General features: G+C 43.4%; 1 protein-coding gene across 3 annotated transcripts in view; it reads right to left on the reverse strand.

The window, feature by feature from the left end:
- Nucleotides 1–3,770: 3,770 nt before the first annotated feature.
- The window catches only part of arap3 (ArfGAP with RhoGAP domain, ankyrin repeat and PH domain 3), a 41,619-nt gene continuing 29,222 nt past the window's right edge, over nucleotides 3,771–16,167 (reverse strand). For all 3 annotated transcript variants that reach the window (XM_051954030.1, XM_051954031.1, XM_051954029.1), the window contains 21 exons: nucleotides 14,515–14,653; nucleotides 14,320–14,424; nucleotides 13,962–14,118; nucleotides 13,763–13,865; nucleotides 13,187–13,385; nucleotides 12,544–12,607; nucleotides 12,302–12,465; nucleotides 11,563–11,775; nucleotides 10,580–10,685; nucleotides 10,334–10,481; nucleotides 10,186–10,254; nucleotides 9,655–9,729; nucleotides 9,465–9,582; nucleotides 9,247–9,375; nucleotides 8,301–8,437; nucleotides 8,142–8,224; nucleotides 7,192–7,227; nucleotides 6,962–7,025; nucleotides 6,751–6,888; nucleotides 6,585–6,623; nucleotides 3,771–6,119 (listed from right to left, as the gene is read on the reverse strand). In XM_051954030.1, coding sequence (XP_051809990.1) covers nucleotides 5,655–6,119; nucleotides 6,585–6,623; nucleotides 6,751–6,888; nucleotides 6,962–7,025; nucleotides 7,192–7,227; nucleotides 8,142–8,224; nucleotides 8,301–8,437; nucleotides 9,247–9,375; nucleotides 9,465–9,582; nucleotides 9,655–9,729; nucleotides 10,186–10,254; nucleotides 10,334–10,481; nucleotides 10,580–10,685; nucleotides 11,563–11,775; nucleotides 12,302–12,465; nucleotides 12,544–12,607; nucleotides 13,187–13,385; nucleotides 13,763–13,865; nucleotides 13,962–14,118; nucleotides 14,320–14,424; nucleotides 14,515–14,653 — 2,751 coding nt within the window. In that variant the 3' untranslated portion in view covers nucleotides 3,771–5,654. The remainder of the gene's footprint in view (nucleotides 6,120–6,584; nucleotides 6,624–6,750; nucleotides 6,889–6,961; nucleotides 7,026–7,191; nucleotides 7,228–8,141; nucleotides 8,225–8,300; nucleotides 8,438–9,246; nucleotides 9,376–9,464; nucleotides 9,583–9,654; nucleotides 9,730–10,185; nucleotides 10,255–10,333; nucleotides 10,482–10,579; nucleotides 10,686–11,562; nucleotides 11,776–12,301; nucleotides 12,466–12,543; nucleotides 12,608–13,186; nucleotides 13,386–13,762; nucleotides 13,866–13,961; nucleotides 14,119–14,319; nucleotides 14,425–14,514; nucleotides 14,654–16,167) is intronic.

Here is a 16,167-nt window from a genome sequence, read left to right on the forward strand (position 1 = left end):
AAATGTCACACTCTATATTCCACCCAAAATCTGAATGAGAAGAGAACTATCAGTAACATACCTCTGTATGCCTTTCTGGATCCCCCTCTGTAAAGGCAGCAGACACAGTTTCATCCTCTTCATCCTAGATCAGTGACATGGTTCAGTAAACTTAAACTACCATTTGGATAAATCTTTGGAGTGTTGCCTACTTACAATTACAATGTCTGTGGTGTGAAGGGGCCAAAAGACAAGAAAAGACACAAAAGAGAACTAAATAATCATATGTACATATATATATATACATCCATGACATTTTATACCACCGTTTTACAGGCATCTACTTTCTTTCTGTTGGCTGAGCAGAAGTCTATGTTAGTTTAAATAGGCTTAATTATTTAACAGGACATGATATGGATGCAGACATTTAGGCTATGTGTGGATAAAACAACTGCACAGTCAAACAGTCACTTAATATTTAGGCTACTTTACAATGTTAAACATGATCAACATGAAGTACCTCCATGAGATAATGCCGAGGTCTGACCTGTTTGAACAATGTTTTTATTTTTCATCTTAAGCTGCACAAATAAACGTATCCAGGTGTTAGAATGGCCAAGTCAAAGTCCAGACCTGAATCCAATCGAGAATCTGTGGGCAGAGCTGAAGGCTGCTGTTCACAAACGCTCTCCATCCAACCTCACTGAGCTCGAGCTGTTTTGCAAGGAAGAATGGGCAAGAATTTGAGTCTCTCGATGTGCAAAACTGATAGAGACATACCCCAAGCGACTTGCAGCTGTAATTGCAGCAAAAGGTGGCGCTACAAAGTATTAATGCAAGGGGGCCGAATAATATTGTACGCCCCACTTTTCAGGTTTTTATTTGTTAAAAAAGTTTAAAATATCCAATAAATTTCGTTCCACTTCACAATTGTGTCCCACTTGTTGTTGATTCTTGACAAAAAATTTAAATTTTATATCTTTATGTTTGAAGCCTGAAATGTGGCGAAAGGTTGAAAAGTTCAAGGGGGCCAAATACTTTCACAAGGCACAGTATATAGATCCTGACTTGCTATGTACATCACTCTCCAACATCCACAGCTCACAGACAGCAACAAACAGCTCACAAGGACACACACAGACGATATTCTATATTGCTACTCATTCAATGACTGAACTTCTCTCTTTATGTCCAACTTAAATATTGTAGCCTAGAATGTTCATGGCATACGCTCACAAACAACAAGAGTTAAAATTATGGATTATGTCTCTAAATTAAAAGCAGATATTTTGCTCCTCCAAGAAACGCATTTAGTAGAATCAGAAGAAAAATCTCTATTAGATTCGAATTATAATATCTTTTCATCTTGTTATAGCAGCAAACAAAGAGGGGTCTCCATTCTAATCCATAAGAGCGTACCATTCACTTTAAATAGCACAGTAACGGACTCAGAGGGCAGATATCTTATTATCCAGACAACAATCTTTAATAAATTATATTCAATTGCAAATCAGTACGCCCCAAATAATATTTAGCAGACTTATCTGCTAACTCAACAACCATTATCGGTGGCGACTTCAACATAGTATTAAACCCGCCACTAGATCGATCTAATAGTCCAATACATGCAAAACAACCACAATCAGCTAAAGTCATACAGGATTGGACTAGAAGATGTCTGGAGATAGCCTAGCCGCGCTAGACAACCCACGGCAACGAATTTAATTCTCTGCCAGGGTGGGTCTAGTTACCCTCCATAAGGCTCGAGGTTGGATGCTCCTAAAACTGGCCGGACAAATCACCATGAAGTGTAGAGTCAGAAGGCGGGCGTAACGAAGTGATGACAGAGGCGCGACGATTCTGACAGAAACAACCAGAAACAACTAGCCTAGCCGCACCAGACAAACCACGGCAATGAATTTAATTCTCTGCCAGGGTCGACAACAAAAACGACAACAGTCGTTGAGCTCCATTAGCACCGACTCTGAATAATCTTTCTGTTAACATGTCTGTAATATACTTGAGCTTCACCCATTGACTGTATAAATAAAGCTTCACCGAACTCCCGCATCCTCTGATTTCTGGTGCTCTAGGAGTCTATTCGTTGCGCTGATTGGTTGTATACCTACCCAATTGCTACAGAGTGATTTGATAGACAACCTTTTAGACCGCCTCCCTCCCTGTCGAGCGTTCCTCGACCCTTGCGTCTTCAGAGCATGGGTCTAGCGCGGCTAGGCTACGTTTCACCTACATCCACCAAATTTGACAGGCATATAGACCACACCAGGAGACACAAAAAAGCGTCTTGGAGCCATCCCCTAAACCCAACCGGAAGTCCGCCATTTTGAATTAAGTGGAAAAATTTTCTCTATTTAATTTTTGAGAGCGAATTCCTCCTAGGGGTTAACTCCGAGAGACCTCAAATTATGTCAGGATATACAACACGATGTCATGATCAAAAGTTATTAAAAGATTCTTCCAGAGTCAAAGGGTGTGGACATGGCGACCTCCAGAATTTTGATGGTTCGCCATGAAACATCAAGTGCTACCTAACTATCCTCTGCATGCCCCAATCTACCTCAGACCTCACATGATTAAACACAGTCCTGTCCTGATCACATTTATAGGCCAAAATACATTCACAGCATGTACCATAGCGCCCCCTACAGCATTTTAAAAAATAGCCTCCACAGAGACTTTCACCTATGACTATGAAATTTGGCAAGCATATGTAGCACATCAGTGCAAACAAAAAGTCTCTTGGAATTATTCTCTAAACCCAACAGGAAGTTGGCCATTTTGAATTAAATGTCAGATTTTTGGTGTTTTTGGTCATTTTCAACAATTCATTTCTCACTGGCAATAACTCCAAAACACCTGAATTTGGGACAATATATTAAACACGCCTTCAGGTTGCATATTTGTGAAAATTGTTCACAAAACTCAAAGGGCGTGTCCGTGGCGGCCTCAGAAATTTTGATCCTTCACCATGAAATTTCAAGTGCGGTGTAAATGTCCTGAACATGCTCCCATCTGCCTGAACCTTTACATGTATGATCAGAGTCCTGTCCTGATCACATCCATATGATGAAATACGTTCACAGTCACAGGACCACCTGCTGGCAACAGAAAATGTCATTTTGTCCACTTTGATGTATTATTCTTTGCCTCTTGCACAGATTCACCTCAAATGTGGTGACATAAGCCTCAACATGTTGATGATGATTCACAATGAAAATGGTGACGTGTCATCAAAAGGCGTGTTTGTGGTGGCGCGGCAAATTTTGATGTCTCGCCATGACGACTAAAATGTTTATATCTCAGCAAATCCTGATCCTATCTGCCCCAAACTTCATGTGCTGGACACCAGGCCCAGTCTGAGGACATCCACACTCAAAATAATATGACCAACCTACGCCGATGGTCATATTACTTCGCAGTTCCTTGGTGGAGTTTTGAGCACTGCCTCAGTCATAAAGCACACTAAGTGGGTGGGATGGACTTAAGTAGAACACCCTGACTCCATGCCTGTATGAACCAACTCCACATCTAATGTGAGGTCTGTACTGGTCAGAATGACATTATAGAGATCTGGAATAAAAACAGACATGAAACAGTGTTCATGTGCGGGATTTTTTTCTGGTCAAATATTAACTGCTGAAACAGCTGCTGTATGAGCAGTAGTCAGTCCTGTGAGAGTAACACTGAGGTCAGCCCTGTTGGTTTGTAATATATCATGAGGAGAGATCACTTCAAGGATAAGGAGGCCAACTAAGACAGAGACACAAGTCTTCAGAACAACCAGCTTTATAGAATAACATACTGAATATATACAGACGAAGCACTAGCAGAGCAGTGAGATGTCAGAGCCACGCTGGTGAGGACTGGTGGACACACGCATCAAGTCTTTCTGCAGCACTGTTGATCTTCATGTTGTGTCCTTGTTGTTTTACTGACTGTTTGCTGCCATCTGCTGCTGGCTCACAGCATCACAGACAGGTTCAACATCAGGCCTGTTTAAAGAGGCGGTTATACATTCCTCAGAGGCAGACACAACAAAAAAAATATTTTTCAACACACAAACCTGTTCATGACGATCTCTACAATTTTCATTCGACTTCACACATCAGTCTGAAAACTAGTTTGTTCATCCTCACAACATGCAGCAAAAGAGACAGAATCATCAGATTGTGTACTTTCTTATGGTCCTTGAATGTAATGTGTACATCAGGCAAATAAACCAAATATGAGCTTAAAACTGTGGTATTTCATCAAAACCACTTTATTCTACATATTTCATTTAAAAATGATCAAATCAGATCCCTCCTCAGCACAACTAGTTCTCTTTGTCTGACCCAGCTGTGACAGAAAGATTCATCAGATTTTTGAACTTCCTGGAACCACAGATGATTCCCTGAACTAATCATCTGTGGTGTGCCATTCAGTCAGAAAAAATAAAAACATCTATATTTCATGAAAATCTTTCTATTTCACATGTGTCATTTACATTTTAGATACATTCAGCATGGTGAAATGTCATTAAAAAGTCATAAGAAAGTTTGTAGAGGCTGTAATAAATCTAAATAGTTAAATATCTGTAGCAGGTTGTATCTAAATGATTCCAGTGGAATAAATAATTTTAATTAAATTTTTCGCGACATTTCTTCGGGCCCACAGAGCTCTTTCTCTGCTTTGTTAAAGTTATCAATCTTCACTGACCATGTAAAGGAGTGTTTCAGCCTGATAAATGGTGTCATTCCGGAGATTTTTTTAAAGAAGGAAGCATGCCTTCAACACCACCAAGTGGGTTAGAAAGGCTTGTTTAACTGTGAAGTAAAAAAAGTTTGTAGAGGCTGTAAAATGTAAATACTTAAATATCTCTAGTGGGTGGAGCCTCCAATGCTGCTGACATCTGTAAATACATTTATTACATTTTTCTAAAGAACATCATCGAAGAATTGTTTCTCTTTCTTCTGTCATTTCTGAGTTTAAAACCTGGAAAACACATTTCTGAGTGGTTCTGTTTCCATAGAGCTGCAGAGAAACTGTAGAGAAACACAGTGAGGAAAAAGGAAAAGTAAACTGTGAGAAACTGCCCAGGGATTCAGAGGGTTAAATTAGAAAGAAAAGCGAATCAGAGCTGAACAGAGAAATCGTCTCCATGAACATGGAAGAGAAATCAGCTGAGCAAACTGACAAAGACCAAAGGCTGCATTCCAGGATCCACATCACCACTCTAAATAATATGTCTGAACAGAGTTAGTTTGTCCCAATACCATGTTTCAGAAGTTCAACTGTATTCAGCTGGACTTTGCAGCCAGCATGTCTTTCTGCTCGTTCTGATCCACAGTCTTCTCAGCAGCGACACCACAGTATAGAAACAAGTCTGAGGCACTGAGTGAACATCAGTCAGACTGCAGCTGTCAAACCTTAGTGTGCAATATTATGATGAAGTCCACACTGTGGACATACTGCATGGAACTGTAGGTAGCGTGAGGACAGCTGTAGTACAGACTGAAGCAATAACAAAACAGATGCTGTCTGGAATGCTGCACGAGGCTGAAGCTCCAGGACGGCTGTTAGATGGACGCTGAGGGAAAGATGTCCTCTGACTCCACAACACTATGTGCTGTGCTGTGATGAGATCTCTTCAGCCTCCTCCTCACTCCTGTTTCTCAGACATCATATGGCCTCTCTTCCTCTTCCTCCTGCCCCTCCTCCTCAGCCTTCTTGATGAAGGCTGATGACAGCTCCTGCAGCAGCAGCTCCTGTGATGGTGTGCAGACTCCCTGCAGCTTCTGTCTCCTCCTCACTGCAGGCTGATGAAGGATGTCCGATTCTCCTGCAGCTCCTCCTTCACTGCTGATGCCGCTCTGATCCACAGTTTCCTCAGACCCGCTGGTACGAGCTTCCTCTTCCTGGACGATCATGTGATCCAGATGGCCAGCCTCCAGAGGAACCAGTCGGAGCGGCAGGTGGTCCGGGACCTCCTGGGTCTCTGCAGCACCACTGGACCGGAAACTGGTTTCCAGAGATTTGAGCACCTGCAGACCAAAGTCTCCGACCTCCTCATAGAGTGGCTCAGGGAGGCCAGGAGACTCTGAACGCTCCTCGAATGAGTCCGGCTGGACCTTCATGGGCTTAAGACAGAAAGACACAGAGAGGACCTGTTAGTCCTGGAAGAACCAGCATGAGTTCACTTTTATTCAACTACCTGTGAGTGCTGCATAAAAGTACAAAATACTCACAAAGGACTAGTTAAAGCTTCAAAACATTTGTAAAGCACTAGATAAAGATACGAAACACTCGGACAGTACCAGTTAAAGCTTCAAAACACTTACAAAGGAGCACCCAAAGGAAGAAAAATCTGATAAGAGCTGGATAATAGTAATACTATACTATACAAACTAAAAGTGCAAAATACTGATAGAGTCCCAGCTAAAGCTTTAAAACACTCATAAAGAACCAGGTGAAGGAACATAACACTCACCAAGTGCCAGTCATAACATTAGCATATTACTAAAGTAATAAGCTACAAAACACAAAGTATCAGCTAAAAGTACAGCATATTTACAAAGTACCAGCTCAAGGTAAAAAATACTCACAAAGTACATGGAGAGAGTCCTCCTGTCGTGTAGCTTCCTCTGCGGACAGAAAAGATGGAGATACATATTTGATTTGGGGAGGATGAAAGAGAGACAGCAGCTAACTGCAGCTGGTTCTACAGCTGTAAAACAAACACTAAACGTGGTGTGACAGGTGGGCTCTGACCAGCGTCTGATTGGCCGACAGCATGCTGCTGTTGCTCTCATCTCCTCTGATGGGGACGAGTGGCATTGTGCCAAACTTCTGCTTGGAGATGTCGGAGGAGGAGTGACGCCTTAGCAGCGGAGGCCCGGGGTCCTCGTTCTGCAAACAACCACATCGGTGAGATATCAGAACAAGCTGAGCCTCCTGGACCTACAGGTAAACTCTGACTCACCTGAGCTTTGAGAAAGCTGGTGATCCAGTCCCACAGCTCAGCCTCACGGCTGCAGCACAGGTACCTGAGGGAAGAGGAACAACTGAACCAGCTGGAGGAACCTTCATCTAAACACAACCTCTACTACGTGAGAGAGTTTACTATGTAAGTCTGTACAGCAGGCCAACAGCTCTGATGAACGGACCACTTTTTGCAGGTCTGAGAGCAGAGTTCAGTGCATGAATACTTACAGCTGGTGTTTTTCTGACATCACTGTGAATCCCCACCTGCAGATAGAGACAGCATTATTTTTCAGGATTTTTTAAAATACGTTTTAGTGCTTTCATTTTCATGTTTTTGATGTTTTTATAAGCTTACATCCAGAGTTTGGATGTTCAGGTGCACTGATATTCAGGTTCTTTAGGTGTGTTAATATTCCTGGAAGTTTTGGTGCATTATTATGGTGTTTTGGTGTGTTAGTATCCAGGTTCTTGATGTTTTGTTGCCTTAATATCCAGGTCTTGGATGTTCTGCTGTGTTATTATCCAGGTTCTTGATGTTTTGTTGCATTATAATCTGGGTTTTTGGTGTTTTGATGTACTGGCATCCGGGTTTTTGATGTGTTGGGGCATTTATAGACAGACTGTTAAAGTTTAGGTCTATAAATTTTCAGGTTTTAACATTTCGACCATTAAAATCCAGGTTGTTGAAGCTGAAGTACTTTATTATCCAGACGTTTTGGTGCATGAATATTCCCACAATAACTTGCCAATCTGCTGTATTGTGAAAAAGTTCTGTTGAACTACTTAAATAAGTTTGTCTTTATTGGTAAAGGTGTAAATCTTGCAGTTGTTTAGCCAGAATTCATGGAAAATGCTGTTGTGAGTTTGCTGCTTTGTTGTGGAGTAATTTATGAGCTTTTCCCCTTATCAGAGAATTTGCTAACTTGATTGCAGCCTCATGATGTAACTGCTAACTAACAGTTAACTGAATTGTTCATTTTTGTGTCTTAATGATTTTTGGCGCTTACTACTGTAAAGTTGGCTTTGAGACACCTGATATGCTTCTGTTTTACACAAAACACACATCTATATAATATAAACTCAGCTATAAACTGATAAAAACAGTGTATGAAGACAACATGTGAAATCAGACCTCAGACAGACAGGTGTATGAAGCTGCGGTTGCTGTGTAGTGCTACCTTGTCGGAGCTTTCAGCTTTCTGCGAATGCCGATGTAGATCTTCATGGACTTCAGAGACCATTCCTTCTCTGGTTTGATGCTCTGTACAGCAAGAAACCACAGTCAGGACCAGAGGATGAGACCAGCTTCTACTGGTTCCCACAGGCACCCCGCTTACCTTCTTGTCTTTGAGCAGCAGCAGTTTGTGGTCCCGGATCTGGAATGTTCTCTCCTGGAACCTAGTTCCCTGGAGGAGCTTTGGAGGTTCTTCACGACATCGTAAGAGTCCGACCTTCATGATCTCACTTTTATAGGCTGACAGACAGAAAGAAAGACATACGGACAAACACATGGACGGACAGACATAAGCAGTTAAACAATGTGTAACAGCAGCTCTGTGTGACTGTGAGTGTCTTTCCACTGCAGTAACTGTGTTCAGAGACCAATGTGGTGCTTCAAGAAAAAGCCTCTCATCAGCCATTGACGGTTTGGTGCTTTAATATTCACGTCTTTGATGTTTTTATAGGTTTTTAATCATTTGTTAAGTTGATATCCAAGTTTTGGACATTTAGGTACAATAATATTTTTTTCCCTGAACTTTAGGGGCTTTAATATTCTGCTTTTTTCACCTTTTGGTATGTTGACATCTGTATTTTTGAACCTTAAGGTTCTTGATGCATTGGTACATTATTCAGGTTGTTGAAGTATTTGGTACAGTTTTTTTCAGTTTAGGTACATTTATAATAAAGTTTTTGATGTTTTGGTGCATTCAGTTCAGGTTTCTGACAATTCGCTTCATTCATTTTTATTATCCAATCTGCATTGAGACCCACACAAAAGTTTTTCAGGGTCACTCAGGAGAACGAAGGAGGAACTTTTTTCTCCCCTAAAAAAGACCTTGAAAGAGGTTCTTCAGGGATGGCTCAGGAACAGTCAGTGAAAGTGGTTCTAAGGGGACGGTTCCTGATAAAGGTTCTCTTAAGATGGTTCCTGTAAGAGGCTCTACACAGACAGTTCTTACTTTTAGAATGCGCTCAAAAGTTCAGGCCGCCCTCAGGCCGGCCCACAGGATCCTGCAGTGGAGATACTGTTTTATATCAGCTTGTTCAGGTGTGTCTACCCACAGGTGAGGATAGTGATGCCTTCTCGTTTAGGAACTCTCTTCACCACCAGGTAGGCAGAGCTCGGGTCAGTCATCTTGCACCACTGCAGAGCCTGTTCCAGGACCTTCTCTTTGGGGTGTAATGGACGCTCTGAAGTGACAGCAAAAACACGCCTGTCAGGCAGCAGCATCAGAAAGGGAAAGAGAGAGACAGATACAAGCACTGTAGCGCTCCCTCACCCAGCTGTCCATCCTCGATGGCCTCAAACGTCATCCAGACGTCTTTGTCTCCGGCCGGGACATTCCTCATGTAGAGAACCTGATTGGTCAGCTCCTCAGCACACATGGTGGGAGACACCTGTAGGGGTCAGAGGTCACCTGAACACCTGAACACTCAGCTCTCACATCTGTAGCAGTAGGTCAGACTTACTTTGAGAGTTATGCAGCAGTCTGGCATCTTCATCTCCAGGTAGACTTCAATGATCAGATCACCGGCCTGAGACAACTACACATGAAAACTCGGTGTTATTAACATATTGTCTACATCTAAGTGAGGGCTGACCTCACAAGTAATGTTGATGTATTACAGACTCATTTTAAGAGCTTAGTAAATTTCAACCAAGTTTCTATAAGTTTTGAACAAACACATGCTGACAGATTTGAAAGGCATGGTTTCTTTTAAAAAAAAGCATCACGTGTGACATGTTGACGAAGTGCACAATCCCAATGAAGTAATATAAAATACTCACAAAGTACCAACTACATATTAAAAAAAATTCTCATTAAGTGCCAGCTGAATGCAAAATAAACTAAAACGTTTATTTTGCATCATGAGAACAAATGATAATTACCAGTTCATTACCAACTCATTATCAGCTTACTACATAACTGTAAGTGCATCCCTACCCCTGTCTCAGTACTGCTCGAGACAGGGGTGTGTTGTTGGCCGGAGCTCATGTACCTGAGTGTCCTTCCAGGTGGTGATCAGGCTGATTTCCAGCTCAATCTGAGTCTGATGCTCCTCATCGATCTGAAACACAGTCACAGGTTAGCAGTTTGTTCAGTTCAAACAGAGAACAACGCCTTCGTGTTGCTCAGAGGCCACTCACATCAAAGACGTACAGGTAGTTGTCTATCAGATCCTCTACAATCTTCACCTCGTGCTCCCCCTTCCCATCGGTCTGGAACAGGCTCGGAGCGAACAGCAGCGAGAGGTTCTTGGTGCACATCTGGTTAAGATCAGCACACTTCTGGACCCTGATAGAGAGAACAGGAGTTACAGCTCGGCTGTTATTGATGCTGCTGTTATTGTAAACGCTGTTGTTACTTCTGCAGCTGCTGTATGCAGAGCTCACCTGTACAGGTGACTAATGAGAGCAGCCAGAGTTGTCCTGTTCACTCGAGGAAGACTCCAGATGATTTCTTTGTATCGGTCTAACCTCAGACGCTTCTGGGAGATTTCTGAACATAAACAATAAACTGGATCATTAAAGAAAACAGCTTGTAAGATGCACCAGTCAACAGTAGAAAATACACATAAAGTACCAGCTAAAGGTATAAAGTACAAACATAGTATCAGTTAAAAGAACCAAAAACTCACCAAGTATCAATTATTGATAAAAAAAACACTATAAAAAGTACCAACTAGTGTAAAATAAGAATATGGCCCAGACCTGGATCTGGATCAGGATGTAACCCATACCTGGACCTGGACATAGACTTGGACAATAACCAGGACCTGGTCCATGACCCTGGACAAGAACCTAGACCAGGACCTGTACCTGGACAAAGAACTGGACGAGGACCAGAACCAGGATCAGGACATGGAACTGGACAAGGACAACAACCAGAACCCGACCAGAAACATGGCCTGAACCCATACCAGGAAATGGCTCTGGACCAGGGTCTGAACTTGAAACAGTACCAGTAACATAGCCTGGATCTGGACCTGGACATGGATGAGAACCAGAACCAGGACCAGAACCAGTACCTGGGTCAAAAACATAGCCTCGACCTGAAGCAGGACCAAAACCTGTACAAAAACCTGATCCAGAAACCAAATCCGGGCCAGAAACATGGTCTGAACCTCAATCAGAACCAGGACTGAAGAAGAAAGAAAGAAAGAAGAAAGAAATGCAATGGCAGTGATGATCCATGGTCAAGGACACTGCAGTCTCTTGGTTTGGGTTTATAGGCCAATGATTTGGAACACTTTTACCTGCTGCTGTGAAAACTTGTACCACAACAAAAACAAAGAGACACCCTCAAACAGAAACTGAAGTCTGGACCACAACCATGATAGCAGAGGCTCTTGTCTCTAGAGCTGAAGTGAACTTACTGGCAGCCTCCTGCCACAGCGGGTGGAGGTCAGCCATGAAGACAGGGTCATCGATCTCCCTAAAGAACCTCTTCAGAACGTCAGTCACATCCTCGATGAAGTGGTCTCCAATCCGTAATTTGACGTTTCGGGCATCTTTACGAAACTCTTCCATCAACAGCTTGATCCTGGATTTGGCCCCGTTTTTTCTGTAGATCCCCTCATGGCCCAGACCTGAAGAGAAACAGAACCATGAACTTGTAAAGATTATCATGTGGTTGTTTAACAAACTAAACATGGTCCTATTGCAGCTGCAGTTATCGTTCCTGGTTTAAGGGTAGTTTAATTAGAAATGCAGGTTCTCAAACATGGTGCTGTGAAGTGTAACTGCAGATTTTCAAACATGGTGTTGTGAAATTCTCGACCAATCAGAAGCTCTTCTGACATAAATAAATTGACTCTGTGAAACCAGAATTCAGGGGAGCCATGGTCAGGACCACAATCAAGGACCAGGACCGTGATCAGGACCAGGAATGGGACCACAAGCAGGGCCAGGACACAGACCATAACCAAGACCATGCATCAGGATTAGTACAGGGTCTTGACCAGGGCTGGGTCCACAACTGGGACCGGGACTAGGGCCTGGACCAGGACCAACCTAGGTTCAGACAAATGCAAAGACAAGTGCAAGCACCAGGGCCAGGTGCAGAGCCATGGCTTAGACCAGGACTAGGGCTATTACCAGAACCCTTGTCCTTACCGTACTGCGTGATGAAAGCGATGCAGCTGTCCACGATGATGGGGATGTCATTTCGGCTCAGCTGCTGCTCTCTCAGGGTGTTTCCTTTTCCGCCAGCCGCCCGCTGGATGTCCGAGTACCAGAGAGAGAAATCTGTTCGGCTGACGCCCTGCAGGTGGAGAGTCCTAACAAGGAGAAGAGACACAGTTTAGAAAACACCAAAAACCAGGACCAAGAAACTCTGCATTAACTATTCCCCTCACCTTCCCTTTTCAACCAACACCAGGATGTCTTTCTTCTCCTGGTTCTCGACCTCAGAGGTGATACCTTCGACACAAACACAGATATTTTGAGCTGAACAGCCTCACAAAATCAGTCAGACATGGTATCTGTGGACAAGGATTCAAGTCATGGCCAGGACCAGGACTAGGCCCAATAACAGAATGAAAATCTGGACAAGGACCGGGACCATGGCTGGGACTTGGGTCGTAATTGATCAAGGACCAGGGCCAGGGCCAGGGCCATGGTTATGGCCGAGACAAGAACCAGGGACCAAGACTGTGACCAGGACCAGGAATGGGACCACAAGCAGGGCCAGGACGCAGACCATAACCAAGACCATGCATCAGGATTAGTACAGGGTCTTGACCAGGATTGGGTCCACAACTGGGACCAGGACTAGGGCCTGGACCAGGACCAACCTAGGTTCAGACAAATGCAAAGACAAGTGTAAGCACCAGGGCCAGGTGCAGAGCCATGGCTTAGACCAGGACTAGGGCTACTACCAGAACTCATGTCCAGGACTAGGACCAGGACTATGAGCATGGCAATTTCCAGGGCCAAGATCAAGACCAGGACCAGAAACTAGGACTATGACTAGCCTATGAAAATGATGAGGACACTGACTCAGCTCCTGCAGGCGGTTCAGGTTGATGATATCCTCTGCAGCTCCGTCGGTTTGGGGGCAGATGAAGAGGTTGGACTTCTGCAGGACAAAATAAGCCTCCTTCCATTGCTGAGGGTCTAGCATGGCCCGGTACCGCAGGAGGCCGACTCGCTCAAACTCCCGGGTCAGCAGGCAGTGACAGCTAAGTGGCGTTGTAGCCTGAACCAACCAACAACATAAAAGTTAAACATCACATAAGAAGGGAGAACTGCCATCACAGTGACAGTCCAGAGACCAAACAAGACATTTGAGGAAACACTGATCCGCATTTTAGAGACCAAATAGTCGATGGATTAATCAAGAGAGTAATCCTCAAATGAATCAATACTGTCCATACAAAGTAAAAAAAAATCTGGGAATAAAGTTCGATAATTTTTTAAAATGTCAAAACTAAAGTGTAATATTTTATAATATTTTACAGTAAAATCATAATTTTGCAAGAAAAGAAACTTTGATAAAAAGTCTTTTTGTTTGATTTGATTTGAGTTTGATGGAAACACTGTTCTCAGTGAGGCAGCAGTGGAAGTGGGTCAGACCTTTCCGATGGCTTTGGTCCAGCTGTGAAGCGCGTCAGCTGTTTCCAAACCAAACTGATAGAGTTTCGTTGAAGTCAGACACAACTCGAAAGTGTAACGAAACCTGAGAGACAGAAAACAAACATGTTTTCATACCAAACAAGACGTGATTAAGTCCATCGTCAGATTAAAATCATCCAGGCAGTGGTGTGTGAAAGACCTGTCAATGAATCCATTGTTGGTGTTGGAGGAGTCTGGTCGACTGACTCCCAGACACACAATTTCTTTAACGTTGATCTGCATGCAAGGATCGGCTGATCGGTCTGACTCGTAGAGCAGCAGAGACTGATCTACCGAGCACCAGAACTTCTGAAAGTCTGACACAAGACCAGAGAACACACTCAGCATCTTCAGCCTGCTCACATTATATGCACTTAAAAATATTAAATTCCTTTTGGACAAATGAGTTAAGAGAGGTCTAGAGTTTGTTTAGCAGTATACTTCAGGACACAGAAAACTCAAAAGACTTTCTAACAGGTTAGTTTATGGTTTAGCCCAAGGGACTCCAGTCCTCCTACCTTCTCGTGCTTTTCTGGACAGTGTTCCTCTGTTGACCGAGCCGGACTTGTAGAGGTAACCCGAGTGGAGAACAGGCTGCATGATCTCATCGTACACGCTGGGATCTGATGAATGATCACAGAACATTCACCAGAAAACACACAAAGGTTTGACAAACTGGGAGATGTTTGAAAAGGCCACAGTAGGGTCCTAACCTGAGCTGGGGCAACAGTCCAGAAGTGGGGGCTGCTGGCAGCTGCTGGAGGTATCAGAGAGGCGAGCTGACTCCGCCTCCAAGAAAATCTGGGTTACAGTTTTCAGAAGAGTCTGTTCAGAGACAGCCGAACACAAGACCTGATACAAAAGACAGAGAGACGATATTAGTGACGAAAAAAAGCACTTTTTAGACAGGAAACCTTGAACATTACTGTTTCATCAGTGACGCAGTCTGCAATTAGTGTCTCTTTGATGCCATTTTGTGTCTCTTTGGTGGTGTTTTGTGTCGTTTTGCTTCATTTTGTGTCATATTTGATATGTTTCTGTTGTTTTTGTTGTTTACTACAGTGTGTAATGGTTGTTTTAGTGAAAACCACAACAAATACACAAAACCAAAACAAAGAGACAGAAATGGACCTCAAACCACAGCATTGTCCCTGTTGTTTCATGTTGTGTTCAAACATCTCTGTAGTGAACCAGTGGCTGTGAGCTTTCAGGTTTTCAGTTTTCAGTCCTGCTTCACGCCTGCAGCAGGTTTATCTTCTTCTCTCAGATTTTTATGTTTCATATAACAATTAGGTCACTTAAAGTCCTGCCGACACCCTGGAGAAGTTTCGATTCAGTTAAAGTACAGGTTTAAACTGATCCTCAACAATGCAGGAGGTCGTTTGAGGCTCTGACTGCTGAGGAGAAATGAAGCAGGTCGTTTTTAATGTGGACGATCAGCAGATGATTGGATACTGATCGACAGCAGTGATTCTGTCATGCAATGCAAAGCTTCTTCTTTGAAATTGAGCAGAACAGAAGCTGCAGTGTGTGTCTGACCTCAGGTCAGCTTTGATGTCTTCATATTTCTCTGCTCGTTTGTTTCTGCAGAAAAACTGTGACTGCAGCTTCGACAGCAGAGAATGTATGAATCCATTGTAACCTTGGTTAAAAGGTTGCGATAGTGTGAACCATGTGCTGGAAAGGTATCAGTGATAGTGAAAGCCTCTCTGTATTTGAACGGATGATGGCTTGACTAGGCTAGAACAGAGTTTACTTTCTACTGGTAGCCTAACTCTGCACTCAACACAGACTACCACTGAGCATGTTAGCGGACGACTGCAGTAATATGCTTTAGGAGCATTCATGCACCAGTAGACATATTTCAACATGACTGGAGGAAAGTTTCCTCAACTGATGTTTAGCTGACTGAGAAGTCTGCCCTCAGCAGGGACCCATAGGGCACGCTCGACTACGAACCCACAAGCTATACGCTGGTAAAGATTCACAGTCAAAATTCATGCCTTTTTTTCTCAAAGTACACCAGCTCGACCTAGGTAGAACAGAGTTTTTTACTGTGTTCCGGCTGATGTCATGTCTGCACTCAGCATGAGCTTCACTGAACATGTAAACTCACAAAGCTGTAAGGAATACAGTGGTAGAGGGATTCACAGCCGCAGGAGCCAGAGAGCCTGCTGGTCAGATTCTGGGGACTGTCAGGCAGGGCACTTTGAGGACCCTTGGGCCTTACTATCTGCTCTACCTTCTCTAACCTGTCGGTGATTATCATGCCTCTAAAAAGCCTATAGGCAAGGCCTCTAGCGAGCCACCAGATAGCTAAAACACAGTGGCAGTGTTGCCGTGGCTTCATTAAACAGTCCCAGTCT

This window comes from Acanthochromis polyacanthus, chromosome 10 (assembly GCF_021347895.1).
Source record: "Acanthochromis polyacanthus isolate Apoly-LR-REF ecotype Palm Island chromosome 10, KAUST_Apoly_ChrSc, whole genome shotgun sequence".
NCBI classification, from domain to species: domain Eukaryota; kingdom Metazoa; phylum Chordata; class Actinopteri; family Pomacentridae; genus Acanthochromis; species Acanthochromis polyacanthus.